The sequence below is a fragment of the Bufo gargarizans genome, chromosome 1 (assembly GCF_014858855.1).
Source record: "Bufo gargarizans isolate SCDJY-AF-19 chromosome 1, ASM1485885v1, whole genome shotgun sequence".
Lineage (NCBI taxonomy): Eukaryota > Metazoa > Chordata > Amphibia > Anura > Bufonidae > Bufo > Bufo gargarizans.
The window spans coordinates 80,479,021-80,493,697 of NC_058080.1; the positions used below are offsets into that span (position 1 = coordinate 80,479,021).

Sequence of the window (14,677 nt, forward strand, 5' to 3'; positions counted from 1 at the left end):
ACATTTATTCTGCAGGTCTGTATGATTGCGGTAATTCCAGATTTTCACTTTTTCTTCCGTTTTTGTGGGAAGTGAAGCAATAAAAAAATTAGCAATTTGGCCATTTTTATTCACTGCTTGGAATAACCACTTTTTTTTATTTTAGTAGCTCTTCGTTTTCAGATGCCACAAAACCAATTTATATTTTTTGCTTTACTATTTATTTTTATGTGCAAAAGGGGATGATTTTAATGTTTAATTTTTATTTTATTTGATTAAGCTTTCAAAATCCTTTGAAAACTTTTCCAGTAAGGGACTTGAACATGTGATCAAGAGGTTGCTTCTAAAACTGGAATAGGAACTTAAATACGGCAGGCCTCAGAACCTCCACAATGCTCCTGGGTGTCACAGCAAACAAATGACTCCCACAATCTCGCTGCCAAGGGGCATTCTGTCACTAGGAACAGTAAATGACCTCTCAGATGCCATGGTTACCGTTAACTACAGCATCTGAAGGGTTAAGTATTTGTGACCAGAGTTGTCTCCAATCACGAACACTGGCAGGGTTGGGTAAAACAGCAGGCACCCAAAGGCTGTGGTACTCACTTAGCTCCTGAACGGGTGTCATCTCTAACCCCTTCCCGACCATCGCCGTGCAACAGAATGTAACTTCTTGCTCAGCACCCATGATTTTTCAGATTTTTTTCTCTACAAAAATGCTTTGTGAAAAAGTGGTAAAACATAAAAAATATATAAACTTGGTATCTCTGTAATCATACTGACCAGCAGAATTAAAATAACGTGTCATTTTTCCCGCATGGTGTTTGCTGCATTTCTTTATCTTGCTTCCCAAAAAGAAAAATAAGTGATCAAAAAGTTGTATGTGCCCCAAAATAGATCTAATGATGATGGGAACTCATTCTGCAAAAAATAAGCCTCAACACAGCTAGTCCCTACAGAAATTTGCAGCCACATAGGTTTTTTTTTCATGTTCAGGAGAAAATGGGCAACAGAATATGGGGTGAATTTTTACAGCCAAGTGTTTCTAAATTATGTAAACCGCCTGTGGGGTCAAAATGCCCAGTATACATTTTTTGAGCAGTATATTTTCCAAAATGAGGTCACTTTTTGGAGGTTTCCACTGTAGGGGTACCTCAAAGCCTCTTCAAATACAGCATGGCACCCAAAAACCATTCCAGCTAAATCTGCCCCCCAAAAACCATATGGCGCTCCTTCCTTTCTGAGCCTTTCCATGTGTGTAGTGTATGAGGGTGTTTCTTCCCCAACAGTAGAAAGATTGGCTGTTGGATTTCAACCTATCAGATCCTGTTCTCAGGGGAGGTAAGCCACCAACAGATGAGTCTGTTAGTGGCTTTAAAGGGGTTATCCGACTATTTTGTAACTGATGACATCTCCTCTGGATAGGTCATCAGCATCTGATTGGTGGGGGTCTGACATCCAGAACCCCCATTGATCATCTATTTGAGAAGGCCCAGCACTCCTGTGAGCGCCACGGCCTTCTCGCTGATCACCCAGGGTTTTTTACGTCTGAGCTATCGATCTTGGTGCGGTTCAGCCCCATTCAAGTGAGAAAGGGCAACAGTTTGGGTGAGAATAGGCAACAATATAGGAGATCACTTACTCTGCCTCAACACCAGTTTTCTGGCATAAAAAAACGCTATTGAACTTAAATTTAGGTGCAAGTGGCATTTCTACACCACACTCATTTCGCAAAGGGCGATGTAAATGGTGGATGAAATCTATGCCAGCTATGAGCTGATTTAGATGTATCTAACAGCTGTTTAATGTGTGTGTACACTGCACTGCCATATTGTAAAGTTACTACAGCATATATGCATCCACACTCTTAAACAGTGAAATTGCAACACTAAGAAGGAAAAGTTGTGGATTTATGGAAATCACAAATATGCAAATGATAGAAAAATGGAGAAAAAAATAAATTCATTTATTTGGGATAGAATATGAATGCCACACGCAGAAATATACACACTTAAACGCCTTGGCATGCTGTCAAAGTTATTAGTGGTTGTCTGAGGAATGTTCTGCCATGTTGAATGCACTTGGGCACATAAATCATCAAGATCTGCTGCTGACATTTCTCTTTGCAATTGCCGACCAATGACGTCCCAGATGTACTTGATGGGAGACAAGTCTGGAGGCACTGCAGGCCATGCTATAGCATGTTTAGGGCACGCAGACTGCTCACAGTAATATAAGCAGTGAACAGATTGGTGGTGTGCTTCTGGGACACTTTGGAGAGATTGGACCAGTTTGCACACATTTATGTGAGGACATATACAAGTCCTACATAAGGTTTATTTTAAAGTATGAAGTATTTTAAGGTTGTGGTGCTGAATAAAGATTCTTTTATATTTTAATTATTATTGCATGTGCTGCCTGTTTGTATAGTCTTTCTGGTATTTGTGGTAGCACAAGAATGGATCGTCATGCTCCATTATTCTAATCAGACAATCTGTCTGTGCAGAGATTTGCCTCTGTGAACCTCTTGCAGTCATTCCAGTTTGTCATTGTTCTTCCAAACCCGGGGCAGTACATGCAGTGTTGAACAGTGCTGACCACTTGGCCTAGGTATGTAGTAGTCTGATGGAGCGATAAACCAAGGTCTCAGTTCAAGGATTCTCTCCCTCTCGGCTTGCGACAAGTGGCGGTAACTACAACGTCATTAAACATGAGACATCGGTCAATCATCCCATACGACTTGAGGTTTCAGTCTGGCTTATGCCCCTCCCACATGCCTTAGCTTGGAGCTAGGTGCTTGAAAATGTGATTATTTGCAGATCTTAGCGACATCTGCTACTTCCTCGATTTGCATAACCTTACGACCTGTCCTTGGTGATGCAATTTCAATGTATGTGTGTATCGATAAAATGATATATATATATACACACTTCTAATTTGCTAAATATAATGGGTACATTGCTATTTACCTGCAGGTGCTAATTAACCTTCGCAATCCTAATTATGATATTGGGGAACAGGCCAGTTTTAGGACTCATCTTGGTTTAATTCAAGTTCCACTAAAGATTAAGGATATTCCAGAACTGGTGAGTTACACGGGTAATGCTGCCACGCTTTTGTGTTTTTCTGCTATTAGTAAGTTTTGTGGTTTTTACCTAAAAATGTTCATTTCAGTTAGTTGGTCACTAACTTTTCATGCAAGTTTGTGGTACTGTACATCCTATCAGAAGAAATTGTCTGTTTCTCAACTTATCAGCTCATTTAATCTCCCCTTATAAACTACCATTCTCTGGTATGGGGGGAAAGGACTGCCAGTTCAGTCTTCCTCCCCCATCCCTATAGACTTCTATGGGCAGCATATAATCTGATTCTTTGATGAGCTGACAGTTGTCTCCCTGTATTGGAGAATACTCGTTTATGAGGGAAGAAGTAAAAGAGCTGGTAAGTGGAGAAATTGCCATTTTCTTCTGATATGGTATATTACATAGGTACTATTGATTTATGCAAAGTTGTAGTGAAAAGTTAGTGACCCTTTAAATATAAGGGTTTGTCCACTTTCTGTCAAAATGTCCAAATTCCGTAAACAGTTGAGTTCTGTGATAGAACGGACATGGCAGTCTCTGCATCCATAGGAGTCAAGATTCTCCTGCATGACCGCTTCCCTGAATGTCCCACGGTTGTGTCCACTTCTGCATGGATAAGCATACATGAAGTTTTGCTATTTTGCTATTGCTTTAGTTCTTCACATGTGCTGAGTGTGTTCAGTGTGTAGACACAGCCGAGTTTAGAGTACCTTCACAGAACATAACCGTTTATGGCCAACCCCTTTAGGACAACTTATATAATACGGAAATGCTCCTCTACTCCATCATGAAGTACTATATACAGTATAACAGTATGTTTATTTCTTCAGCTGGGATGTTTAACTGCTCATTACACAGTAGGGGGAAAAAACTGGGATATCTCCTAAAATTGTAGGTAATTGTAATCCTCCTCATGTCGTCCCTGACAGGCCTGTCAGATTCTTTCATTTTTATATGGTAACTTTTAGAAAATTAAAGCAGGCTGATTCGTTCTTTTATCATAAATTAGCCCTGTTTTTCTTCATGTATTGCTCTTCAAAGGTCACAGATCGCAATAATTGCCTTTTTCTTTTTTATGAAGCACAAATCATTCTGTTCTTTACTATTTTCTGCACTGTCCCTAAAAAACACAGGGGTTGTGCTTGTTCCATGTATATGATCTTTTCTTCCTATTGGAGATTTTCCTGTTTCAGAAAAATAGTTGGGATAGGATGAATTGTGGAGACAACATGGGGATGTGACGGTCCTTTGCAGGCACAAATGAGGCAGACAAAAACCCCTTCTGCAGTTTTATTTATTTATGTTTTTTTTTTTTTATCTGCGACTTTTTAAGACATTTCCAGAATTTGCCTTTGAAAATGATTACCGAATTTGATGAATCGGTCTATTTTTTTAAATTTTACCCTAGAGGGGCTGAATAACAGTGCTCGGCCACCATATGTGTGAAACTGTGCCTAAACAGAAAGCAATCCAGCTCCACCGGAATAAAAATTAAAATCTCCTTCTTTATTTAGAACATAAAAAAATCACAGATAAGGGGAGTGAGTACAAATCTTAAACTGTGCCTGCCTCCTTGAGGCTAGCAATGGTCATTGGTAGGGTCGGGCCTGAAGAGGAGATCTGCTGTTCTGTTCCACTATACAAAGAGCTTAAAAAACTTTCCATACACAATTAATATGTGGATATCCAAAAAATATAACATTTTCAGTTTAAAAGAATCAGAGACTTTGGCAAATGGTACACACAAAACGTTCCGGTCTCTTTGGCAACCTTGGCAAATGTTACGGGCACCCTCAAGATCCAAATAATAGAGGATAACCTTCTTACATGGGCCTAGGGCAGTGATGGTGAACCTTTTAGAGACCGAGTGCCCAAACTGCAACCCCAAACCCACTTATTTATCGCAAAGTGCCGACACGGTAATTCACCCTGAATACTACAGTCCAGTATAGTGTATCTTCCATGTGCTTTATCATTTAGCTATAATACCCTGCTTACATTCAGTGCGCTGCCTGCGCTGTTCATAGTGTGCCCTGTGCTGATGAATGGCAGGAAAAGTCTATGGCATATTGGTACACCATAGACTTATTCCAGGATGTGGGTGCCCACAGGGAGGGCTCTGAGTGCCACCTCTGGCACCCGTGCCATAGGTTCGCCACCACTGGCCTAGGGTCTCTCCCCCATTCACTTTTGTAAATGAAAGGCGGTCTTGTAAGCTGATTCTCACATATTAAACTACTGACGATATACTGTAAGTGACATAAAGAGCATGTAGAGCATACCTTTGAATGTGAACACTGCTGTAGTAACCAGCTCTGGCCACTGCAGAGTAAATGGAGTTGTGTAGTGGCTGTTTCTGTTGATCCAATATTGGTGACTTCTTCTAAGAATAGGCCATCACTATACAAATTTCGGAGAATCTCTTCAAATTACAAGTGAGACAAAACATTTTTTGAGCATTCAATTAATTGAAAATAACGTTTAAACTGAAACAGGCTGTTTTTCAGCTGATCAAAATTTTAGGACCACATGCCTTTAACCACCTCCCGACCGCCTAACGCACCGATGCGTCCGGGAGGTGGTTGATTTACTCCTCCTGGACGCATCGGCGCGTCATCTCGCGATGCCCGAGATTTCCTGTGAATGCGCGCACGCAGGCGCGCGCGCTCACAGGAACGGAAGGTAAGCGAGTGGATCTCCAGCCTGCCAGCGGCGATCGCTCGCTGGCAGGCTGGAGATGTGATTTTTTTTTAACCCCTAACAGGTATATTAGACGCTGTTTTGATAACAGCGTCTAATATACCTGCTACCTGGTCCTCTGGTGGTCCCCATGTTTGGATCGACCACCAGAGGACACAGGTAGCTCAGTAAAGTCGCACCAAACACCACACTACACTACACCCCCCCCCCCGTCACTTATTAACCCCTTATGAACCACTGATCACCCATGATCACCCCATATAAACTCCCTGATCACCCCCCTGTCATTGATCACCCCCCTGTCATTGATCACCCCCCTGTCAGGCTCCGTTCAGACGTCCGTATGATTTTTACGGATACATGGATCGGATCCGCAAAACGCATACGGACGTCTGAATGGAGCCTTACAGGGGGGTGATCAATGACAGGCGGGTGATCACCCATATAGATTCCCTGATCACCCCCTGTCATTGATCACCCCCCTGTCATTGATCACCCCCCTGTCATTGATCACCCCCCTGTAAGGCTCCATTCAGACGTCCGTATGATTTTTACGGATCCATGGATACACGGATCGGATCCGCAAAACACATGCGGACATCTGAATGGAGCCTTACAGGGGGGTGATCAATGACAGGCGGGTGATCACCCATATACACTCCCTGATCACCCCCTGTCATTGATCACCCCACTGTCATTGATCACCCCCCGGTAAGGCTCCATTCAGACGTCCGCATGTGTTTTGCGGATCCGATCCATGGATCCGTAAAAATCATTCGGACGTCTGAATGGAGCCTTACAGGGGGGTGATCAATGACAGAGGGGTGATCACCCATATACACTCCCTGATCACCCCCTGTCATTGATCACCCCCCTGTAAGGCTCCATTCAGACGTCCGCATGTGTTTTGTGGATCCGATCCATGTATCCATGAATCCGTAAAAATCATTCGGACGTCTGAATGGAGCCTTACAGGGGGGTGATCAATTACAGAGGGGTGATCACCCCCTGTCATTGATCACCCCCCTGTAAGGCTCCATTCAGACGTCCGCATGTGTTTTGCGGATCCGATCCATGTATCCATGGATCCGTAAAAATCATACAGACGTCTGAATGGAGCCTTACAGGGGGGTGATCAATGACAGGGGGGTGATCACCCATATACACTCCCTGATCACCCCCCTGTCATTGATCACCCCCCTGTAAGGCTCCATTCAGACGTCCGCATGTGTTTTGTGGATCCGATCCATGTATCCATGAATCCGTAAAAATCATTCGGACGTCTGAATGGAGCCTTACAGGGGGGTGATCAATTACAGAGGGGTGATCACCCCCTGTCATTGATCACCCCCCTGTAAGGCTCCATTCAGACGTCCGCATGTGTTTTGCGGATCCGATCCATGTATCCATGGATCCGTAAAAATCATACGGACGTCTGAATGGAGCCTTACCAGGGGGGTGATCAATGACAGGGGGGTGATCAGGGAGTGTATATGGGTGATCACCCCCCTGTCATTGATCACCCCCCTGTCATTGATCACCCCCCTGTAAGGCTCCATTCAGACATTTTTTTGGCCCAAGTTAGCGGAAATATATATATATTTTTTTGTTTGTTTTTTCTTACAAAGTCTTATATTCCACTAACTTGTGTCAAAAAATAAAATCTCACATGAACTCACCATACCCCTCACGGAATCCAAATGCGTAAACATTTTTAGACATTTATATTCCAGACTTCTTCTCACGCTTTAGGGCCCCTAAAAAGCCAGGGCAGTATAAATACCCCACATGTGACCCCATTTCGGAAAGAAGACACCCCAAGGTATTCCGTGAGTGGCATATTGAGTCCATGAAAGATTGAAATTTTTGTCCTAAGTTAGCGGAAAGTGAGACTTTGTAAGAAAAAAACAAAAAAAAAAAATCAATTTCCGCTAACTTATGCAAAAAAAAATAATTCTATGAACTCGCCATGCCCCTCATTGAATACCTTGGGGTGTCTTCTTTCCAAAGTGGGGTCACATGTGGGGTATTTATACTGCCCTGGCTTTTTAGGGGCCTGAAAGTGTGAGAAGAAGTCTGGGATCCAAATGTCTAAAAATGCCCTCCTAACAGGAATTTGGGCACCTTTGCGCATCTAGGCTGCAAAAAAGTGTCACACATCTGGTATCGCCGTACTCAGGAGAAGTTGGGGAATGTGTTTTGGGGTGTCATTTTACATATACCCATGCTGGGTGAGAGAAATATCTTGGCAAAAGACAACTTTTCCAATTTTTTTATACAAAGTTGGCATTTGACCAAGATATTTTTCTCAGTGGGATTTCCAGAAGGAGTGGAAGGAGAAGATATAACGGGGTTTATCCAGCAGTGGCTGGAGGATAGTTTTGATAAAAGTACCCTGTCCAAATGGTTTTTAGTTGATAGAGCACATAGAATCCCGGGAAGACCACCGTTAAAAGGGAGTCTCCCCAGGGCCATCTTAGTTAAAATCTTAAGTTCCAGAGACAGAGACGTAATAATGAGGGCAAAAAGGAAGATGCAGACAATAGAGTATAATGGTTGCACCATAGAAATATACCCAGATTACTCCAGAGCAACGCAGGAAAAGAGACGTGAATTTAGAGAAGTAAAGAGGAGGCTAGCAGCCGCTCAGTTACAATACTCCCTGATATATCCAACTAAGCTACGTGTAATATATCACGATCAAGTTAGTTTTTTTGGATCACCAAAGGAGGCCGCCGAATGGATGGACTCCAAGGGAATAGGATCATAAGATGGCCTGTGGAGCGGGTGAGGGGGGGTTTGGGGGGGGGGAGGGAAGGGGGCGTTGAGTAAGAGGTGGGGGAAATGTTCTATTTCGCCGACCAGCAGGGGGGGGATGGAGGGGGTAGGGGAGGGGGGGAAGGAGGAGGGGTTATGGGTGGGATGGTTGTCTTGATAGGATTATTAATGAAGATAAGAATGAAAATACAGGTGGTAGGCACACATGAGTAGGATTTTAACATGGAATGTACGAGGTCTGGGGGATAAGGTTAAGAGGGTTATGGTTTTTGATACAATTACTAGACACCTCCCAGCAATTGTGGGATTAACGGAGACACATAACACTAAGGATAAGACATACTTATTAATGCGGAAATGGGCCAAGTACCAGTATCATTCATGTTTCTCTACCTACTCAAGTGGAGTTAGTGTATATATCCACCACAAAGTGGACTACCACCCACTAGATCAGAAGATCGATGATAGGGGTAGATATGTTTTCCTTCACTGCCAGTGGAATGGGAGAATGTGTGTTCTAGCCTTTGTGTATATACCCCCACCATTTTCACTATGCGTTATCAATAGCTTAGTGGAGTTTGCAGAGTCGCGAGGTAAATGCCCCATACTGGTAATGTGAGACTTTAACTCCGTTATGAATAGCTCTCTAGATAGATACTCGGTGATATCAAATGATAAATATGGGACAAGCCAACCAACACTTCTTAAAAGAATATCACAAGAACTGCTGCTAATAGATGTATGGAGGTATCTGTATGATGACAAGCGAGCAGTACTCCTGGTTTGGTCATGGGAGCAAAACCATGTCAAGAATAGATATGGCATTAGCTAGCCTTGAACTGGTAGAGCAGATATCGAAAATGAGGTATGAGGTTAATAGTATTTCAGATCACTCCCCAGTCTGCCTGACATTTAAAACAACGGTTAAACCAAAGAGTAGAGGGTTTCGGCTAAATCCACATTGGCTAAACCTGATAAACAAAGACGAAAGTATCAGCACCGATATCGCGGAGTTCTGGAAAATTAATCTTGGATCAGCACAAATAGGCTATGTATGGGACGCATTTAAAGCATATTTACGGGGCATCCTTGTTGGCAGAATTCAGGGCTTAAAAACTGAGTTCGCCAGAGAGGAGAGGGAGTTGGGCGAAAAAATAAAGAAACTAGAGGAGAAACTCCAGCTTAATAATTCCCTTGAGATGACGGCGGAGCTAGAAGAGGCTAAAATTTCTCTAAATAATTATATGGAGAATAAGGCACAACAAAGAGTGTTTTTTGAGGGGGCCCGATATTTCAGGGAATCTGGGAAACCAGGTAGACTGCTCTCCACTATTGTACAGAATCAGAGGGGGGACGGTAGAATCAAGCGTGTTGAGAGGAGAGATGGGGTGATAACATCCAGCCCGGGAGAAATTGAGCAGGAATTTGTTAAATATTACAGGGACCTCTACTCCTCGGAGGGAGTGGGGGATGGTGGAGACATAAAACTCTTTTTGAGGGGGTCCCGCTCCCCACTCTCTCCGAGGAGGACAGGGAGTATTTGAATGGCCCAATAGAACTGTAGGAATTACGTGACACTATGAAATCGATAAAGGGTAACTCTAGCCCTGGGCCGGATGGTTTCCCCTTCGAGATATATAGAAGATACGGGGAGGTTATCCTCCCAGTATTCTGCGGGTCCTTAAGGAATCTATGGACAGGGGTGAACTACCGGCCTCCCTGTCAGAGGCTGTAATAACCCTGATAGGGAAAAAGGGGAAAGATGAGAGTAAAGTGGACTCGTACCGCCCCATCTCTCTTCTCAACACGGACTTTAAAATATGTGCTAAATTGTTGGCAAACCGCCTAAAAAAAGTGATAGATAAGATAGTACACCCAGATCAATCGGGGTTTATACCGAAACGTCAGGCTCAAATGAATATCCGTCGGGCCCTCCTTAATATCCAGATGAGGGGGGAGGGTGCCCACTCCCTCCTGTCACTGGACGCAGAAAAAGCGTTTGACAGGGTGGAGTGGGCATACCTCTGGAACATAATGCGTGAGCTAAATCTGGGGGACAAATTCATTGGTTGGGTGCAATTATTGTATCAACATCCGAAAGTAAGGATTAAAATTAACGGAGAGACATCTGAATTGATAACATTGCAAAGAGGAACTAGGCAGGGGTGCCCCCTTTCACCACTACTGTTTGCCATTTTTTTAGAACCGTTAGCATGTAAGGTACGATCAGATGATAACATCAGGGGATTTGGGAGTAGGGGTGCCTCAGATAAAATGTGTTTATATGCGGATGATGTCTTGTTTTTCTTGAAAGGGGGGGCGACGACGGTTCCATACCTGATGCGAACTGTAAATCAATTTGGCCAAATCTCTGGCTTCAGGGTGAACTGGATGAAATCAGTGTTACTCCCAATGGGCTATGAAACCAGGAGAACGGATATTAATGTTAAAATATTGAAACCCACAGATGCATTGGAATACCTTGGAATAAAAATTAGTGCGAGGATCCAGGAATATATAGAATTGAATCTTGCCCCTCTGCTTAAAAGGGTTAAAAATAAAATAAGTATTTGGCAAAAAATACTGATAAGACAGGCAGATCGCATAGCCATTATTAAAATGATTCTGTTGCCGCAGGTCCTCTATGTTATATCCTCATGCCCTGTCTGGATAGGTGACCATCTTTTTAATGTATTGGAGGGAATGATAAATGATCTCATATGGGGGAAAAAAAGGGTTAGGCTCAAACAAAAATATTTATGGCTCGATGAAGAAGATGGTGGATTGTCCGTGCCCTGCTTTAGAGGCTACTATTACGCATCCCAGCTACAATGGTTAATGACAGAGGATGATAGACTACGTCAGTACCTAGTGGGTGAGTTTGCAGGTCTCCAATATAATATTTTTAGTGTCTTGGAAGCCGGGATATTAAAAATAAAGGGTAAGAAGTGCCCTATTAGTAATACTGATGCACTTGATATGGGTGAATGTCAAAAAATTATTGGGGATAAATTACTCATTAAAGATTACCCCTATATGGGGGAATATAAACCTAGGCGAGTTCAGAAGTTAGATGATTATGTATTTTGGGAAAAAAATGGTATTAAGTTTATTTCACAGATTGAGATAAAAGGAAAGCTCCGAACACTTAGAAGAATTAGGACTTAGTATAAAATTAGACACCCTCACACTGTTTTAGATATTTTCGGTTAAAACACGCATTTGACACCTACTGAGAATAAACAGTATCTTAATCACCAAACAATCAGAATTTGTAGAATTTTGTTGCCTCAATAAGGGGACCAAAATATCAATTTCACAGATATATAAAAAAATTAAAAGGGGTTTAGGGGGAGTGATAAAGTTTAATAGTGAGCAAAAATGGGCACTAGAAGTGGAACCTAACGCGTTAGATTGGAGATGTATCTATAAAAGTATAAAAAGAAGCACAGTATCGAGTAATTTTCGATTGATACAGTTCTTTATTGTCCATCGCACCTACATCACCCCATGGGTGTTGAGTAGGATGTATAAAACAAGGGATGCTAGATGCTGGAAGTGCAGGATGGACAACGCGGATTTCACTCACTTGATCTGGCATTGCCCCCTAATGCAGGATTATTGGACTGAGGTTTTTCGGGAGCTGACCAGATCAACTGGGTGTTTAGCTCCAATGGAGATCGCTACAGCGGTACTAGGATATATTAGGAAAATAGGTTTCGACACAGAAATAGAAAGGAAATGGGCCAAAGGATTAATGCTGGCGCGGGTTGTAGTGGCTAGGGAGTGGGGGGCGGACACACCACCAAACATCGAAGCATGGAAGAACTTATGTGGGAGGGTACGTAGATACGAATATGCCGGTACCCACAAATAAATGGAGGAAGTGGAAGAGGGAAGAAGAGAGATAGGAGAGAGAGGGAAGGGAAGGAAAGAGGAAGGAAGGAGGGGAGGGAGGAAAGAGAAAAAGAAAAGGAAAGAACCCTGATGTGAGATCATGAAATCAATCTCTTCTCTGCTATTTATTTATATATTCTTTCTTTTTTACCTTATTTTCTCCCCTTTTCTCACTATTTCGCGGTATCCTATCAAGACAACCATGGGGGGGGGGGGGAGGGTAGGGGTTAAATTGTTTTTTCTTTTTCTCTTTTGTATATGACACGAGGAAAGAAACAGGATAGGGATATATTCTGATGTCTAAGGATAAGTGAGCAACAAATGCATGAGTATATGCAAGAATTATCTTTGTTCATGTCCTGTTGAATTACTGCTTATTGTTATGTCTTGTTTTTGAACTTTTTATACATGATGAAGGAAAGAAAATAAAATAAAAGTATTTAAAAAAAAAAAAAAAGATATTTTTCTCACCCAGCATGGGTTTATGTAAAATGACACCCCAAAACACATTCCCCAACTTCTCCTGAGTACGGCGATACCAGATGTGTGACACTTTTTTGCAGCCAAGGTGGGCAAAGGGGCCCATATTCCAAAGTGCACCTTTCGGATTTCGCAGGCCATTTTTTACACATTTTGATTGCAAAGTTCTTCTCACACATTTGGGCCCCTAAATTGCCAGGGCAGTATAACTAGGCCACAAGTGACCCCATTTTGGAAAGAAGACACCCCAAGGTATTCCGTGAGGGGCACTGCGAGTTAGAATTTTTTATTTTTTGTCGCAAGTTAGTGGAATATGAGACTTTGTAAGCAAATTTTTTTTTTTAAATAAAATCATCATTTTCCGCTAACTTGTGACAAAAAATAAAAAGTTCTATGAACTCATTATGCCCATCAGCGAATACCTTAGGGTGTCTACTTTCCGAAATGGGGTCATTTGTGGGGTTTTTCTACTGTCTGGGCATTGTAGAACCTCAGGAAACATGACAGGTGCTCAGAAAGTCAGAGCTGCTTCAAAAAGCGGAAATTCACATTTTTGTACCATAGTTTGTAAACGCTATAACTTTTACCCAAACCATTTTTTCTTTGCCCAAACATTTTTTTTTATCAAAGACATGTAGAACAATAAATTTAGCGAAAAATTTATATATGGATGTCGTTTTTTTTGCAAAATTTTACAGCTGAAAGTGAAAAATGTCATTTTTTTGCAAAAAAATCGTTAAATTTCGATTAATAACAAAAAAAGTAAAAATGTCAGCAGCAATGAAATACCACCAAATGAAAGCTCTATTAGTGAGAAGAAAAGGAGGTAAAATTCATTTGGGTGGTAAGTTGCATGACCGAGCGATAAACGGTGAAAGTAGTGTAGTGCAGAAGTGTAAAAAGTGGCCTGGTCATGAAGGGGGTTTTAGCTAGCGGGGCTGAAGTGGTTAAAAGGCCAAATCTGTGCAAAGATGTGGATTCATTGTCATTTTCTGTCAGGTAGTCACACGTTGTGATGGTAAAGGCAAAAAAAACTCTCCTTTTTGAACGTGTTCGGGTTGTTGAGAACTGCATAAGCAGGGTCTCTCACAGCGCGCCATCGCTGCTGAGGTGGGACGCAGTAAGACAGTCATTTGGAATTTCTTACATGATCCTGAGGGTTATGGAACAAAAAAGTCAAGTGGAAGACCCAAGAAAATGTCATCAGCACTGAGCCGGAGGATCCAATTGGCTGTCCGTCAAGACACTGGACGATCCTTGACCCAAATTAAGGCCCTTACTGGTGCTGACTGCAGCCCCATAACCATCTGACGGTATCTGAGACTGAAGAGCTTCAAAAACAAAAAACGTCTTCAAAGACCTTATCTCCTTGAACGCCACAGGACTGCTCATTTGGACTTTGCAAGAGAGCACCAAACATGGAACATTCAAAGGTGGAAGAAAAAAATTTAACCTTGATGGTCCTGATGGTTTCCAACGTTACTGGCATGACAAGCAGATCCCACCTGAGATGTTTTCTACGCGCCACAGTGGAGGGGGCGCCATAATGGTCTGGGGTGCTTTTTCCTTCAGTGGAACAATGGAGCTTCAGGAAGTGCAGAGGCGTCAAACGGCCGCTGGCTATGTCCAGATGCTGCAGAGAGCATTCCTCATGACTGAGGGCCCTCGTCTGTGTGGTAACGACTGGGTTTTTCAACAGGACAACGCTACAGTACACAATACCCGCAGGACAAGGGACTTCCTCCAGGAGAATAACATCA

At 42.5% G+C, this 14,677-nt stretch overlaps 1 protein-coding gene across 1 annotated transcript in view; it reads left to right on the top strand.

Annotated features, from left to right (window-relative positions):
* Nucleotides 1-14,677, top strand: part of TBC1D19 (TBC1 domain family member 19) — a 193,389-nt gene that overhangs the window by 47,649 nt on the left and 131,063 nt on the right. The window contains exon 8 of the mRNA XM_044284859.1: nucleotides 2,955-3,065. Within this exon, the coding sequence (XP_044140794.1) occupies nucleotides 2,955-3,065 (111 nt within the window). The remainder of the gene's footprint in view (nucleotides 1-2,954; nucleotides 3,066-14,677) is intronic.